This window comes from Chaetomium fimeti, assembly GCF_033439085.1.
Source record: "Chaetomium fimeti strain CBS 168.71 chromosome Unknown B0H64scaffold_4, whole genome shotgun sequence".
Lineage (NCBI taxonomy): Eukaryota > Fungi > Ascomycota > Sordariomycetes > Sordariales > Chaetomiaceae > Chaetomium > Chaetomium fimeti.
The window spans coordinates 2,682,257-2,696,107 of NW_026944332.1; the positions used below are offsets into that span (position 1 = coordinate 2,682,257).

General features: G+C 58.3%; 4 protein-coding genes across 4 annotated transcripts; 1 reads left to right on the plus strand and 3 right to left on the minus strand.

The window, feature by feature from the left end:
* Window positions 1-1,418: 1,418 nt before the first annotated feature.
* Window positions 1,419-4,654, minus strand: B0H64DRAFT_417534 (uncharacterized protein; the record flags this gene model as incomplete). Its single annotated transcript, XM_062805251.1, has 6 exons — window positions 1,419-3,128; window positions 3,159-3,482; window positions 4,065-4,086; window positions 4,331-4,452; window positions 4,558-4,587; window positions 4,619-4,654. The coding sequence occupies 6 exons, from the start codon at window positions 4,652-4,654 to the stop codon at window positions 1,419-1,421; spliced, it is 2,244 nt and encodes a 747-aa protein (XP_062659463.1).
* A 1,246-nt stretch (window positions 4,655-5,900) lies between these two features.
* Window positions 5,901-6,329, minus strand: B0H64DRAFT_396905 (uncharacterized protein). The gene has a single exon (XM_062803842.1). It carries the CDS (start codon window positions 6,318-6,320, stop codon window positions 6,090-6,092), a length of 231 nt encoding a protein of 76 aa, XP_062659464.1. The 5' UTR covers window positions 6,321-6,329; the 3' UTR covers window positions 5,901-6,089.
* A 2,229-nt stretch (window positions 6,330-8,558) lies between these two features.
* Window positions 8,559-9,408, minus strand: B0H64DRAFT_159621 (uncharacterized protein). The gene has a single exon (XM_062798572.1). The coding sequence runs from the start codon at window positions 9,361-9,363 to the stop codon at window positions 8,740-8,742; it is 624 nt and encodes a 207-aa protein (XP_062659465.1). The 5' UTR covers window positions 9,364-9,408; the 3' UTR covers window positions 8,559-8,739.
* Window positions 9,409-10,149: 741 nt separating this feature from the next.
* B0H64DRAFT_159634 (uncharacterized protein) lies at window positions 10,150-11,893 on the plus strand. The gene is made up of 2 exons (XM_062798573.1): window positions 10,150-10,875; window positions 11,283-11,893. The coding sequence occupies exons 1-2, from the start codon at window positions 10,446-10,448 to the stop codon at window positions 11,768-11,770; spliced, it is 918 nt and encodes a 305-aa protein (XP_062659466.1). The 5' UTR covers window positions 10,150-10,445; the 3' UTR covers window positions 11,771-11,893.
* The last annotated feature ends 1,958 nt before the right edge of the window (window positions 11,894-13,851 follow it).

Below are 13,851 nucleotides of genomic sequence, written 5' to 3' on the forward strand. Positions count from 1 at the left end.
CGCGACCGAGCAGTGCCGCGGCGAAGCATGCAACAGGCTGACATGCGTGATGAGCACCGGTGTCGGGGTGGGAGCGGATAGGAGAAGTCTGAAAGAAAATAAATCAGGTAGGTCGTCAACAAGAGGCTCGGCGAACCGCCCAGGCTAGCAAAGTTTATCAAATAGGAATGCCGGGTGACAAGGGGCAGGCGGTTTTGGGAATAGCTTCGAGTCACACGGCATTGGCAATCCGGCAGGAAGGTGTGACGGGACGGTTTTGGATCATTCTAAGTTTTTCTGTTTTCGTGTCCTTCCTTTTCGGGAAGGGTTCCTGCCTGAGTCGGGCAGCTCAGTGTCTCTCTCTGTCTAAGAAGCGCGGACTTGTCCGAGACAAGGTTTTCTCGGCGTTCGAATTACTGAATACACCGCCCGACGCCATAGCTGCATGAGTGAATCATACGCATGCACCATGCAACAGGATGCGCAGTTTGCTGCTTGGGTGTTTCTCCCCAGCTGCCAACATCAACCTCCCCCCGTTTTCCCCCATCGGTGTCACTCTTCCATCCACCCATCCTCCCCATCCTCCCCATCAACCCCATGCCCTCGCCCCCCCTTCGCTCCATTCGTCCGCCCCAGCGTGAACCGCCCTGCTTCGGCCGGTTTGGGTATCCAATGAAAAAAAGCGGTGATGGTGATCAGTACGCGAGCTAGTGGCTGAGCTGGTTGGCGGGGGAAAATAGGAGGGGAAATAATAACAATAAAAAAATAGAAATAAAAACAGACTTTTTTAGACCAATCTGGTATCAAAATGCTCCGCCCCGCTAAACAGATAAACAAAAAGGAGACGAGTCCTGAAAGGGAGAGACAGGAAATTATATACGAATGCCGCCCAATTATCGACTGACGAAAAAGCCCCGTAAACACCGTTAACCGCGGAAATAAACCCAAGAATAATCTCAAACACCTTGCCAGAGACCCCCCGCAGCATTTGTGCCGGAAATGTAGAACAAGCAAAGCCAAACCTGATGAAAAACACGAGATGTAATCCTATGCATGCGTGGGTGGGGAAGGTGGTGGTGATTAGTAGGTAGCAGGAAGCAGTAACTCAGGTAAGCCATATGAGTGTGGCGCGTGTGTGCGTGTGTGCGTGTGTGCGTGTGTGTGTGTTCGAGGGGGAGAGAGAGAGAGAGAGAGCAAAGGAGTGAACAAGAAACCAAAATAGACAAACTGAAACAAGACCCGATGAGGCAGAACTCTTGGTTTTCTCTTCCCCCCGTAATGAACCCCGTTTGCCAGTTGCCCGGCAGATCTGTAAGGCCTCTCTCTAGTATGACCCGAACTGCAAAAGGAAAAAAAAATGAATGACGAGAAAAGGGGAACGATTGATCAAATGCAATCTATGTGTTGGGAATCCCGAGATGGCTTTGTATCTAACCCCATCACCTGGGGCCGCCCTCCGTTTCCGGGCGCGGATCCGTCGCCCACCCGGTTTCGTGGGGGAACCTCCTCGCCCTGATGTACGGGCTATTGGATTGAGAGGGTATCGGTTGCGGAGGCGGCGCTGTGGGGATGGGGGGCGGCGTTGTCGACGGTGTCCGAGCCTGATCGAACCGCAACGGCGGCAACCGCGCGACCCCGAGGGGTGGTGTAACGTGCGGCGATGGGGGGATGCCGAAGGTGGAGTGCGGCGGCGAGGGCCCGGTAATGGGTGGCAACGTTGTAGGTGTCATGAGGTTGTACGAGCTCGTCGGGAGCTGTGGTTCGGAATCGGTCCTCCTCCGCCTTGCGGGGGGTTCAAGCCCGGATGAGTCGCCGTAAGAACCAGACCGGGAGTTCGCGTGTGCGAGTGGATGGACTAGAGACTGGTAGAATGGGGCCTGGTGATGCTGGGACTGCGAGTGGCCATGGGAAGGAGGCGGAGGGGGCGGCGGAGGCGCCTGGTGAGCGAGCATAACGCTGCCGTCGGATGCAGAAGGGCCTCCTGCGGCTCCCAAGATCGGGCTCGGTGGCTCCCGACCGGCCCACTCGCTGCCGCCGGGCATTTGAGAGACGATATCCCGCAGCCGGTTTCGTTCGTTCCGGTAGAATTCTCGTTCGGCTTCGAGAGCCTGGAAGCGCCTCGCAAGCTCCTCGTTTCTCCTCTCCAGCTCCCGGTTGTCGCTTTCCAACTTCTGCAATTCCTCTTGTTGCTCCTTCTCACGCTCCTTCTTCCGCTGTCGAAATCTCGCCGAAGCCCCTGCGTTGCGCTGCCGTTTTTGGTCTGCCTGTTTGGATCCCTGATGGACGTCAATGGGGACCACGATCTCGTCGCCATGTCTCGGCGTAATGGTCAACAGCGGCTGCCCTTCGTTCATGCCTACGTTTCCTCCCCCGCCAGCAGGCATTGAACCGAAAAGCCCAGGTCCCCACCTCGGGTCCCCCATAACCCCCGATGCACCATACTGTTGGCTGGCAGACAGCGGCGACGCAAATGGGGGCCCTGACATGACCGGCCGCCCGCTGTGCTCGCGCTTCAGGCTTCTGGGTTGTGATGGTTCGGTGACTGGCGTTGGTGGGGGGGCGTGGCCTAGGTTGGGGTGCGAAAGCGACCGGGCAAGGCTGGATGTTGGCCGGGTTGGCCCGGACGCCGCGGGTCCCTGTCCGGGGGTGGGGTTGCGTAGTTGCGGTGGTGGCCCGAGGGGCGAAGCTGCACTGCCGTATGTCTGGGCGTCATGCCCTGAAGTAGCGCCTCTTGGCCCTGGGGTTGGGAGGCTCGTCGCGAGATGCTGTGCGTCCACTGTCCTCATCGCGGCTCGGCTCAGGCTCGTTGTCCTGGGCGATTTCGGTGTCAGGATCCGCCTCGCTGCCATGGGGTACGGATGGACGGCCTGGGGAGATCCCCGGTCTGCCGACGTGGGTGGTCTCGCCGGAGACGTTGTTGAGGGAATGGTCTGGTGTGTTGAGCGTGGAGTGGTAAGGCCCGGCGTCTGGTAGATAAAGTGTTGGGACGGAGATCCCTCCGCCCCGTACTGGCCGGCCCCCATGCCTGGCTGTTGAGACCCTCCCGAGGCCGAAGGTTGTGACAGAGACGGAGACTGCCCAGGCAAGCTCGCGTATGAACCAGCCGGATTTGATATGCGGCGCGTGTCTGGAGTCCCGTTCCCGCCCAACTGGTTGGTCCCGTCGCCTTGCGTTAGCACAAAGCCGCTAGGATCACGAAGCGGCGGTTGTGATCTCGAGTCATCTCGGTAGGCACGACTTCGCTGGAGGGGGGGGGAGGTTGCGGTATTTGTCGCTGTCGCCGGAGACCGCGATGAATTGCGAGAGGCAGGGCGAGGCGCAGAATCCCCCTGCGACATCGCGGTCTTTTCCCCTTCGCTCTTGAGGTCTGGGGGTCGCTGACATTGACTTCGGCGGGCGCTCCCAAGTATTGCCTCCCCGGTGGGTTCCTGGTCGGAACCAACACCCGGTACCCGGCTCGGGGGGATGCACACGCCCTCGCTGCAGTGAGCCGTTGACAACAGCTGCAAGGAGAGAGCACCTACCCAGCTCCGCGCTGGTTCTTGGGCCCACGGAGGAACCGACTGGATCGCCACACTGACGGATTGGGATCCGGGACAATGACGTGCGTGTTGCTTTGCAGGTGCGAGCAAGCTGCCGAGTCCGGATGGCAGCAGCAGCAGCGAGCGGCTTCGGTTGTTGTACGGGGAGGAGGAGCGTGGCCCGCTAAAGGACTAGGAATACGGGCCACGGCCACGTCGGCGATGGAGGGTCGAAGGATGACCCGGGGTCGAGCTGCGGTAGGGTGGGAGCAGGCGTTCAGAGAAATGCAGAAAAGTACGTGTCCGGGGACCGCAGCAGGAGATGTGCTGGCGTTAGGCCGGGGGTGTGCCACACACAGAGACCGGTGAAGCCACGCCGCTAGCTAGCGGGACGAGGGAGTAGCAGACAAGGTGACTCGGAGCCAAGCATGACAGACGGGAGGTGCAGAGCGGCAGCGGAGCGATCGATACCGGAATCGTGGTTGTTGCAGTGGGCCGAAGTTTGATGGGATGCGGGCAGGAACAGCCAGTCGTTGACCTCAAGTTGACTCTGACCCAACTTACTGGCTCCGGACGCCGGAGTGGGCTCGGGGGGGGTTCCCGTGGTCTGAATGGACACCAAATCAACAACAGACCAGGGCACTCGCTCTTGGTTTCTCCTGAACCGCACGCCCTCGTAAGTAGTGGAGAAGTAGTGCTGTCTGGTGTTTTTCTGTTTTGGCGAATGTCGAAGAGCCTAGAGACAGGGAATCCGAAGCTTTGCCTGGACCTGTGTCGAGAGTTTCGCGCGGCGGTTATGGTGTCTCAATATCGGAACCTGTACGAAGTACATGTAATGTACCATGTACCGTTTGTCGAGACGGTTGATCCGTTCTTTCTTCGACTGAAGGGGGTGTGTGTGGAATCCTTCGGAAACACGCCGTTGGAAGAAGAGCTTGGTAATAAGCTCGGGCTGCTTCCAAACAACAGCAGACTTTAAAGAGCCAGCAGATTTTCATCGCCCTGGTCCTTTTGGGCCGCCCCTTCTGCGTCCACCGGTCTTCCTCTTTGCCGGTACCTCACGGGCAGGCAGATGACAGCCCACACTCTCGTCGCCCGGGGGGGGTCCAGTCGGAAACCGGGGTGCATGGGGTTAGCAAGGGGGGGAAAGGCATGCTGCGTGCTCGACCGCAGGCCACAACCGGGGCTTGACGGGTGCTTCCTTCTGAAAAATTGGTTGGCTGAGATGAGTTCTGGATTTTCTTATTTTGTAAATGACGGGCAGAGGCAATAACGGTCCTGATGACGACAAGGCATCCCGCAGCTCCTCTACGACAATGAACGCCTTAATTCCCATGCTCAAGTTGGGGTGTGGGGGGAAGGGGAGGGGGGTTGGTTGACCGCCCTGACACCTTGAAACCCAAGAACCGGCCCCGAGTTTATGGAAATGTGGCTCGCACCAGGCGTTCGTGGTTCTTTGCAAGCCCTGCAAATACGTCCTAGCTAGTGCGAAAGGGGCAGCATCAAGAATGACGCTTGCCTTGGCAGCTTGGCATGATCACCGCCAGCGGCTCTCTCTGCATGGCATCGCGGTGACTGGGTGGTCCCCGGACGACGGGTATCTCGGCCCAGGGCCACTTTGAAGACGCCCCGGCCCATGCACGACGGTCGGGGATAAAGCGAAAGTGACAAAAAAAAAGACGCGGCGGCCTCTTTGGTGGATACGGAGAGACCCTTTTCTCATGCCACACGTCCTTCGGCTGAGCGAACTGACGCTGATAACGTGGGATATCTGCGTGTATCTACATGTGCAGACAGGCATCCATAGGTACGTATCTCGGGCGGGAGCGGTAAAGTGATAATGGAGCGAGAAAGGCGCTCACCGACAAGACCGCCACGACGCCCTGTTTGGCAACCGTGGCGGATCCTCGCGGCTTGCGTCTGCATCGGGCTCGTCATGTCACATTTCCGCACATGTTCTGGAGACAGACAGCCAGCAGTGACGCGACGTTCTAGGGTCCGGGAGCAAGGTAAACGTGCCGAACCAAGCCAAGGGCGACAGCAAGAGCGTTGACGGGAACCCTGACGTGTCGTCATCTGGGGCACCGCTGGGGTTTCTTGGCTGGGAGATGCGAGATGAGATCTGCGAGGCGAAAGAGTGTGTGTGTGTGTGTGTGTGTGCGTGCCTCCCTCCCTGCTTGGTCTGGGGTGGGTGTGTCGACCGGGCATGACAAGCATCCCGTCACCCTGTCAAGACGGCCTGATGGACGTTGCCGGATCCGCGCTCGGCACCGCAAAGTGGCTGACGACCTCGCCCCAGGCGCTGCCGCAGTTCGGCAGACAACACGACACAAACAGCTTTTGGGCTGGCGGGATCCGACATGTCCGTCATCACCCATGGGCCATGGCGCAGGCGGGCTCGGCAGGGCGGGTCTGAGTACGCTGACTCGACAAAACGAGGGCCCAGAATTGTCCCGAGACGGACCCTTCCCCTTCCCCTGCCCCGGGGCCACCTCATGTGAAGGTGGCTGAGCTGATGAACGAGTCCTCGGTGATGGCCCGGCGAAGGGAGAAGGAGCATGCGAGTGATCAAATAACGAGCAGAATAAACTATTGGAAATCCACCCGCGAACCCATGAACCCATGAACCCATGAATCCACGGTGCGGGTCGCGGGGATAGGCCGCCGAGCGTCCCTCGTCCTTGACCAGTTCGTGCCGGGATGTTGGTGCGAGTGGAGAAGAATGCAGATGGAAGAGCGTGGAGTGCGTGGCGGCTTCTCATCAGCGTCTCGTGTCCAGCACATGGTGCCGAAAATGGAAAATAAGGCACTCGCTAGCATGGCGTGTCGATTGCCAGGTTTGCAAGGTTGCGAGGTGTGTGTTTTGGCAATTGAGGTTGCTTGTTTGGAATACCTACCACCTAACTTCCATTGTCCATGCTCGGTCTGAGGTACAGATTACTCCGTGAGAGAGTCGACTACCTAGGTCTAACTGGAGGGCACCTACCTAGGTTGGTGACGAGGTCGGGATGTGCTTTGCTTGGATAAGGTAGGAGCAGTTCAAACCGTTCTTTGACTCCTAAAATTGACATGATCCGCGTGGCTCTTGCCAGTTTCTGCTTTTGTTCTTCTCATTTTCGTGTCGACCGCTCAAATCTCCGGAAGGCGTGATCGTTGCCGATGTTGCATTGACACTGGTTGGCACTGTGTGCAACTGCAGCGCCGAGTTGCATTTTGCCCGCGTGGTTGTGTGGGCCCGGGGAGTTCACAGGAACGGGCGACGCTAAACGGGGATTAGCGCTTTCCCGCCAGAGCGTTTTGAGCCCATGGGTGGATGGCTGACGATGTGCGCGGAAGGCGGAAGGCGGACAAGGTAGCCCTACGCTAGCCTCAAATAACGTCACCAAATCCCGCTCTCCCGCTGCTGGCCACCGCCATCTGCCGTCTGCGTGGTCTGCGATCAGGGCATTGAAGACCAAACCACCTCGCCTCGGCGCGCCCTGGTCCCGGACCCTGGGCGCCGAAACTGCCCGCCAACCTGGCACGAAGGAGTGTGTGTCTGTACGTATACTGTGGATAAAGATACTTCTGGATCGACACGCACAGTATACGGAATACTTGCACAGAAGTCTGGATTGGATACGACTTTCTTGGTACCCAACCACAAGCAAACTTGGATACCGTGTAATGCAATCAGGCATGTCAACATCAGATAACTAAAAGTGAGCTTGAAGATCTGAACTTCCCCCCCCATCGGATCATTTCTGCAACCCCGGACGTGCGTTGCAGAATCGGGCGTCCAGTCACACCGCACAGACCTCCCTCGAGATCGCAAGGCCGCTGGTGATCGTCGGCATTGCCGTTCAGCTGTGATGCCATCCCGACGGTAACTAATGAAGGCGGGCGGGAGCGAGCGGGAAGCATTCGCGAGAAAAGGAGCCTGCTCGGCTGCTCGGGAGGCCAGGCCAACGCGCTTGGGTGGAAGCTTCCGAAACTTCCAACAGATCGTTTCCCTCCCGCAGTAGCTGTTTCTGGCAAGCTCTCTCTCGCTCGGCTTCGACAACCGCCGGCTCTTGGTCGACCACGCAACGGCCCGGGATTTTCAGCCGACCGGTGTCGAGACCGTGCCTTTCATTGGCCATTGGCGCGCTTCAATGTCCACCTCGGTTTGAATGCCCCATGTCCGGCGAGCCCTTTCAATCCTCCATGGTCCATGCCCGCCCTCGACAATCCGCTCCTGCAGCCCGCATTGAGCATTGACGCCCGATGGAAGCTGTTCGGTTAGCTTGGGCTGTCGTGCAGATAGTGCCTGTGCGCCGCATTCCATGGAGACATCATCACATGTGGGGCAGCGGTTGGCTGCCGATCCGAAGTGTCTTGGCCCGTTCTATTCATCCATAGAGAACGAGCGAGGCTACTGCCGGCGACCTCTGCGGCCGTTGATGCGACCTCAGACGTCAACAGAGGCACGACACCAAACCAACCACAGTCTTGTTATGTTTTGAGTGTGTTTGTATGCCTGTCTTGGACAGAGACCCGGAAGCGCCGAGCTAATTGAGCCACGGGCTTGGTCAAGTCAAGCCTACACACACCGCTCACAGGTCTGCTGCCACGGCATGCAGACTGCAGCATCGTTCGTTCTCGCGAGACCGGGAGCTGCACAAGACACACCGACTCGCAAGGGTCTGAGGTCCTCCAAGGGTGGGGGCCGGCGATACTCCAAGAAACCCGCCGCCCTGTTCACCGCATCGGCAACCGACCCCCCGGCGAGCCCGGCTCTGGTACATACATGGAGTTATGTACAAGGACTGCGGGGAAGAGCTTCATTTTCTGGACATAGTTACTTTCTTTCTAACTCTCAGCGCGCTAGACGGGAGAGAGACGGAAACCCGCACTAGCACGAGAAGCAAAGGATAAAACGCGGGCGAAACGTCCCAGGAACTCAAAAGCAATGGGCAATGAATGGGCGGAGTAAACCCCCGTTCATTTTCAACCCACGCTGATGATGGAATCGTTTCTCACGAAAATCAGGGACCTTCCCCATGAGGCATGTCCAGACGGAGTGGAATGTCTCAAAGCTGGAGACCCCCACGGAAAGCCAAATCGAGGACGAACGAGCTGCACCTTGTCCAGATCGAGGGCCCCGGTCGGCCAGTCACGGGATCCTGCTTTCCCGAACCGTCGCCCTCATGCCTCTTTTTGCGACAAGCGCGAGGCCGAAGACCGCTCAACTCGGTGTCCGCCTTGGAAGTCTTTGACATCAACTTGGGAAGGAATGGGCTTGGCCGGTTTCGCAGTGGCCCAACCAGGGCGCCGGGAACAGGTGGCATGCATGAAGCGGGCATGACCGATTCCTGGGGTTTGTCCGTGTGTGGTGTCCGTCGTGTGGGTGCCCGTGTGGGTGCCCGTGTGGGTGCCCGTGTGGGTGGTGTCCGTGTCCGTGCCAGCTCAGAACGCAATCCCCGAACAGCGGGCATCCAGCATGCAGCGATTGCATGCAGCTTGGTGTGTGGGGCTTCTTGCATGCGTCGGAACCTGCAAGCGCCAAAAAACCGCCGCCTGTCCTTGCGCCCAACGCAACCTTACCCGCAGGGGCCAAAAGGAGGTCCGCCCACAAAATGAGCGAGGTTCCCATTGAAGAAATTGGGACGTGCCCGGGTGCCCTGGTTGCTGTAATTCGACATCGCCTCGACTTGCCTTGCCTGCGGCAGGTCAATGATGGTGACGGTGAGTGACACGGGCAGTGAAATGTGCGAGACATGCCCTCGGCACCCCAAGGTGCCAACGGCGGATATGCGATGTGGAAGTTCTCACAATGTGCCAATTCAGGTACATGCACATACAAGCCCAGAACGGCAGTTCCCGGGTCACATTTCGGCACCATCTGAAATTCGCAACTTGCGCCCAAAATAAAATAAAATATCGTCTGTGCGGTGACAACAACCCCAGTGACGGAGCGAGGCCACCTCGATCAGTGAACAACCATGTTCATATCGGACATGAATCAGTCGAAAGAATGGTGGGAAAAGACCACTGCACGGGATGGATGCGGGACAACTTCAAGTTGGAAATCTTAGTTTGCGCCCCACCCTTCCCTGGCGGAAATTCGCTATTCAAGGTTGTTGACAGGTTTGACCGCAGCCAGCGAGCGGCGGGCAGGTGCACCCGCGTGGGACGAACCTGCAGAGTGTGCTGCACGACAGCTCTGAATTTCGGAAAGTGCTTATGCAGCTCCACGGCAGCCAATACCTGTGCGCTTCGACGGCATGCAGGTTCCCTTCTGCAGGCCAACGCCGATGTGTCGATAGCAGGTTCGATCGAGATGGAGAGCCATATTTTCAGTAGCCACCTTATTTACCCTAAGTACTTGTAAGGAAAACCCCAAAGGGCCTCCATTGAGCGCGAGGGCGGGAGGTCCAAAGTCTGGCACTTTCTTAGTGTTGGGTCGAGGTTTGCTGGACGCTCAAAGTTCAAGTTACCTTCCTTAGGTAGTTTTGTAGATTCACCAACCCAAACCCCTCCAAATTCTAGACTCAACCGAGCAGCGTAGTTAATCGCAACCCGGCTCCCTTCTACCCGGCCTTTCGGTCCTTGGCCGGGACGGCATTCCAGGCCGTTCAAAGCTGTCCCGCCGGTGTATTCCCGTCGGCTGTCAACATCAACCGCCGTAACGGATGTGAGGGCCGCCATCCGTACTAGACGGTCTCATGATTGCAACCCCGCGAGCCGGGCCGCTCCCTCAGGCTCCGCACATGGAGTCGAGGCCAGATCATAAAATGTGAGGGCCATGGCCATTGCCCATTGGTGGCAGCTTGCAATTATCCTACTTCTTTGCATCAACGCGGCCCCGAAATACCAAGGGCCCACTCAGCAGGAAGGGAGTGACCTCATCCACTATACCGTGACCCGGAACAACCGCCTCCGGCCGACTTCCCAAGTCCCTCTCACCGAGAGACCACGACAACAATGGCGAACAACCAGGTCATCCAGCAATGGCACGTGAGCGAGCCGTACCTGGAAACGCACTGCTCGCTCGGCGAGGGGCCCTACTATGAGCCGGCCACCAACACGGTGCGCTTCGTCGACATCAAGAAGAAGCAGCTCCACACGGTTTCGCTCACCGAAGGCCCCTCGTCGCTCAAGACGCTCCAGTTCGACGAGTCCGTCACCGTCACGGCCGACATCGAGGGCCGGGACCCGCAGGACACGCTCCTGGTCGGGGCGAAGCAGGGCCTGGCGGTGCTGGATAGGAAGACGGGGAGGTACGAGTACGTGAGCAGGTTTGACGAGGAGAAGGGCGAGCGAATCCGCACCAACGATGGCGCGGTGGATCCGAACGGCCGGTTCTGGCTCGGGACCATGACGGACTTTGGACTGGGCCCTTTCCAGCCCGAGGGTGAGTTTGCGTTTTCCTTGCTATGCCTTCTTGTTGCTGTTGCTATTGCTGTCGTTGCTGTTGTTGTTTGCTGTTGTCCGAGCCCCTTGCAGCAGGTAACCACACCTGCCACCATCCACGTGGCAAGCTGCCAGACTCCCAAGCTATGCGAGGGTAACGGTGACGGCCACATCACTCACCTGCCTCCTTTCTCACCGGCAACTCCGTGCCGTTACTCTCGTACGCAAACCACCACGTCGAGCCTCTGAACCATGCATACATGCCATGTGGCGTGACGTACCTTCCACTGCAACCCTCCTTCGAAATAAACATCCCGAACCAGTACACCAATCATTTTCCATTTTACCATTACACCCCCCCTCCCCCTTCCACCACCCTCTCCCTGGCTCCAATTAACCGGCCAAAAGGCTCCCTCTACCGTTTCGCCCGCGCCACCCCGCCGACGCGCGCCCGTGCCGGGCTCACCATCCCCAATTCGATCGGCTTCTCGCCGGACGGCCGCACCATGTACTTTACGCACTCGACGGCCCGCGAGGTGCTGGCGTGGGACTACGACGCCGCCTCGGGAGGCAGCCTGTCCAACGAGCGTGTCTTCTACCGCCACGACGGGCCCGGCGAGCCCGACGGCTTCCGCGTCGACACCGCCGGCAACCTGTGGCACGCCGTATACGGCGAGGCGCGCGTGCTCCAGATCTCGCCCGCCGGGCAGCTGATTGGCCAGGTGAACATCCCCACGCGGAACCCGACTTGCTGCGACCTGGTTGGCGGTGGAGAGCTGGTCATTACTACGGCGGACGACGCCGAGGGAGAGGGAGAGAGTCAGCGGTTGGGTGGGGCGGTGTTCCGGGTGGCGGTCGGCGCCGAGGGGGCGAAGAGGTTTGCGTTTAGGATGTAGGCGAGGGAGTCATTGGCGGGGTGGGGGTTGGCGAAGGTGGGTGGACATGGCGGAACAGTTGCGCGGTAACTGAAATGGCGAGGCGGAGGCGGTGGCGGATTCTAGATGGGGTGGTCATAGACTTGAGATGGAGCCTGCAGTAGAGGGGCCTGTTAGAGAATCGATGGTGGCATCGGGGGTAGCGTGGGTGCTTCCGCTCGTGGTTTAACTCAACCTTCTGAGTTGACTCCGCGCTGGTGTACACACTACACAGTATGCCGATAACCCCGCTCCCGCGTCTTAGCCCTCTCCTCTCTTTCTGAAGCGTAAACCGTCCGGACATGTCTTTGGCTCCTTGGAACGGAACGGTTCAGGGCGGCTCTCACATCCTCGGCACCCTCGCTCCCCATTGTTGCGGAAAGCGGCGGCTCGATGAGAACGTTACGCTGATCCCCGATGTACTTTCTCCGCAGCATGGACCTTGGGGCCGTTGGGGGTGCGTAAACAGGGGATAGGAGACTCCGCTCGTCCAGTGACGAGTGCTGTCAGCATTACGAACACCAACAAAACGTCAACATCACGGTGGATGGAGGTTGAGTCAGGGAATGGCCGGGTTATCCGCCACTCACAGCCCCTGGATCCTTCACCCCTCTCAGGCAGGAGGTCACGAAGGGTGTTGGTCGACGCGATTTCGAAATCACATGATGGGCGCTTCGAGAACCGCAGAGCGGCCGTCGCGTGTGATGAGCAACACGGGGAGGGCTGTTTTGGTTTGCTAGGGCTGGGTCCAGTTCCGCCAGTCACGGTACGTGATGATCATGGTGATCTCATGGTGTCTCTGAGAGGTTCCTTCAACCACTCGCACGTCAGCAGGACCTCCGCGGGGTGCTGGGCACTGTGATGAGCAATATTCCTCGCGTCCCCAAACCACTGGAGCCCTGGGATGCCCCTGTAGGGAAGGAACTTGATGGAATATAATCAGTCTGGACCGTGGCAGACCCACTGCGAGTGACGAGTGAGAGCATCGAAGCGGGAGGCTGCCTGCCGTTTCTGTTTTCATGATGCCCGGCTCGGGTTCCGAGTGGCAGAAAGAGAGCATGGGAACCTTCGGCGGAATTTGCTTGGAGGGGAAGTTGTCGAACCAAGGCCGAGGCCCCGGCCAACTTGAAGCGAGGGGCACCGCCAGTTGGTGAAGATGGCGGCCAACGAGCGAAGCGAGCGGTGAAGGACTGGCCAACGAGGTTCCTCGTGTGTGTCGGCCCCTGGGGATTGTCCGTCCGGCCAAGGTAAACAAGTCTGAGGCTTCTCGTTGGCAAATCATATTCTTGACCGTCGTGTATTGACGGAACGGTCTTGCCACACGCGGACGAGCGGGGGGGCGGGGAGGCGGGGAGTTCAAGCAACGGCCGTCGATGGAGTCGACATTTTTGACGAGGTATCGCAACCGGGGACCCTGGGGAGGCTCATTAAGAAAAGCACATGACTTCAACTGCTCGGGAAGAGAGGGTCCTCGACAATCCTAATTTTGGTCAGCGGCCCAAACTATTGGACTGGGATCCTGGTGGGTGGCCAAGGACTCGAGTGTAACCCAGGTACCGAACTTCATTCAGACTGTCGTTGTCTTTGCGGGAGGATTCAGATACCACGGACGTCCTGTCACTTGGTTCTGCTTGAGGCTATTCGGGTATGTAGCCTTGAGACCTTATTCAGGGACGAAGAATACTCGAGATGGGAGGAAGAAAGAGCAGCAGAACTCACTCCACGGCAAATGCCGACTCACCGAATCGAGAAGTTTCCAGGCTCATCTCAGACATTCCGGTACCGACATTGGGAAAGTAGGCCAATCTCAACCAAGTTCTTCCATCTTGTCAGCGTGTCCGTCAGGAGGGTCGTGGCGCGGGGTGGAAGCAATGGAGCAGGAGATAATCCACACCCTCATAATTCACCCACCTTGTTATGGCTCAGAATAAAGAGAAAGGTCCGACCCGTCAATCTGTAGTTACTGTGTAGCTGGATCATTGAATAATACCTACTCACGTTATCCAGCGAGAATAAGATACCTATTCACAATAGCTTGCGTTGGTTGCATTGTGTCGCATTGT

Excerpts from the sequence above, each read along its gene's own strand:
- B0H64DRAFT_396905 (XM_062803842.1), bottom strand. The coding sequence starts at position 6,320 with ATGCTAGCGAGTGCCTTATTTTCCATTTTCGGCACCATGTGCTGGACA.
- B0H64DRAFT_159621 (XM_062798572.1), bottom strand. The coding sequence starts at position 9,363 with ATGGTGCCGAAATGTGACCCGGGAACTGCCGTTCTGGGCTTGTATGTG.
- B0H64DRAFT_159634 (XM_062798573.1), top strand. The coding sequence starts at position 10,446 with ATGGCGAACAACCAGGTCATCCAGCAATGGCACGTGAGCGAGCCGTAC. Across the intron at positions 10,876-11,282 it reads GGGCCCTTTCCAGCCCGAGG|GCTCCCTCTACCGTTTCGCC; the intron begins GTGAGTTTGCGT and ends ACCGGCCAAAAG.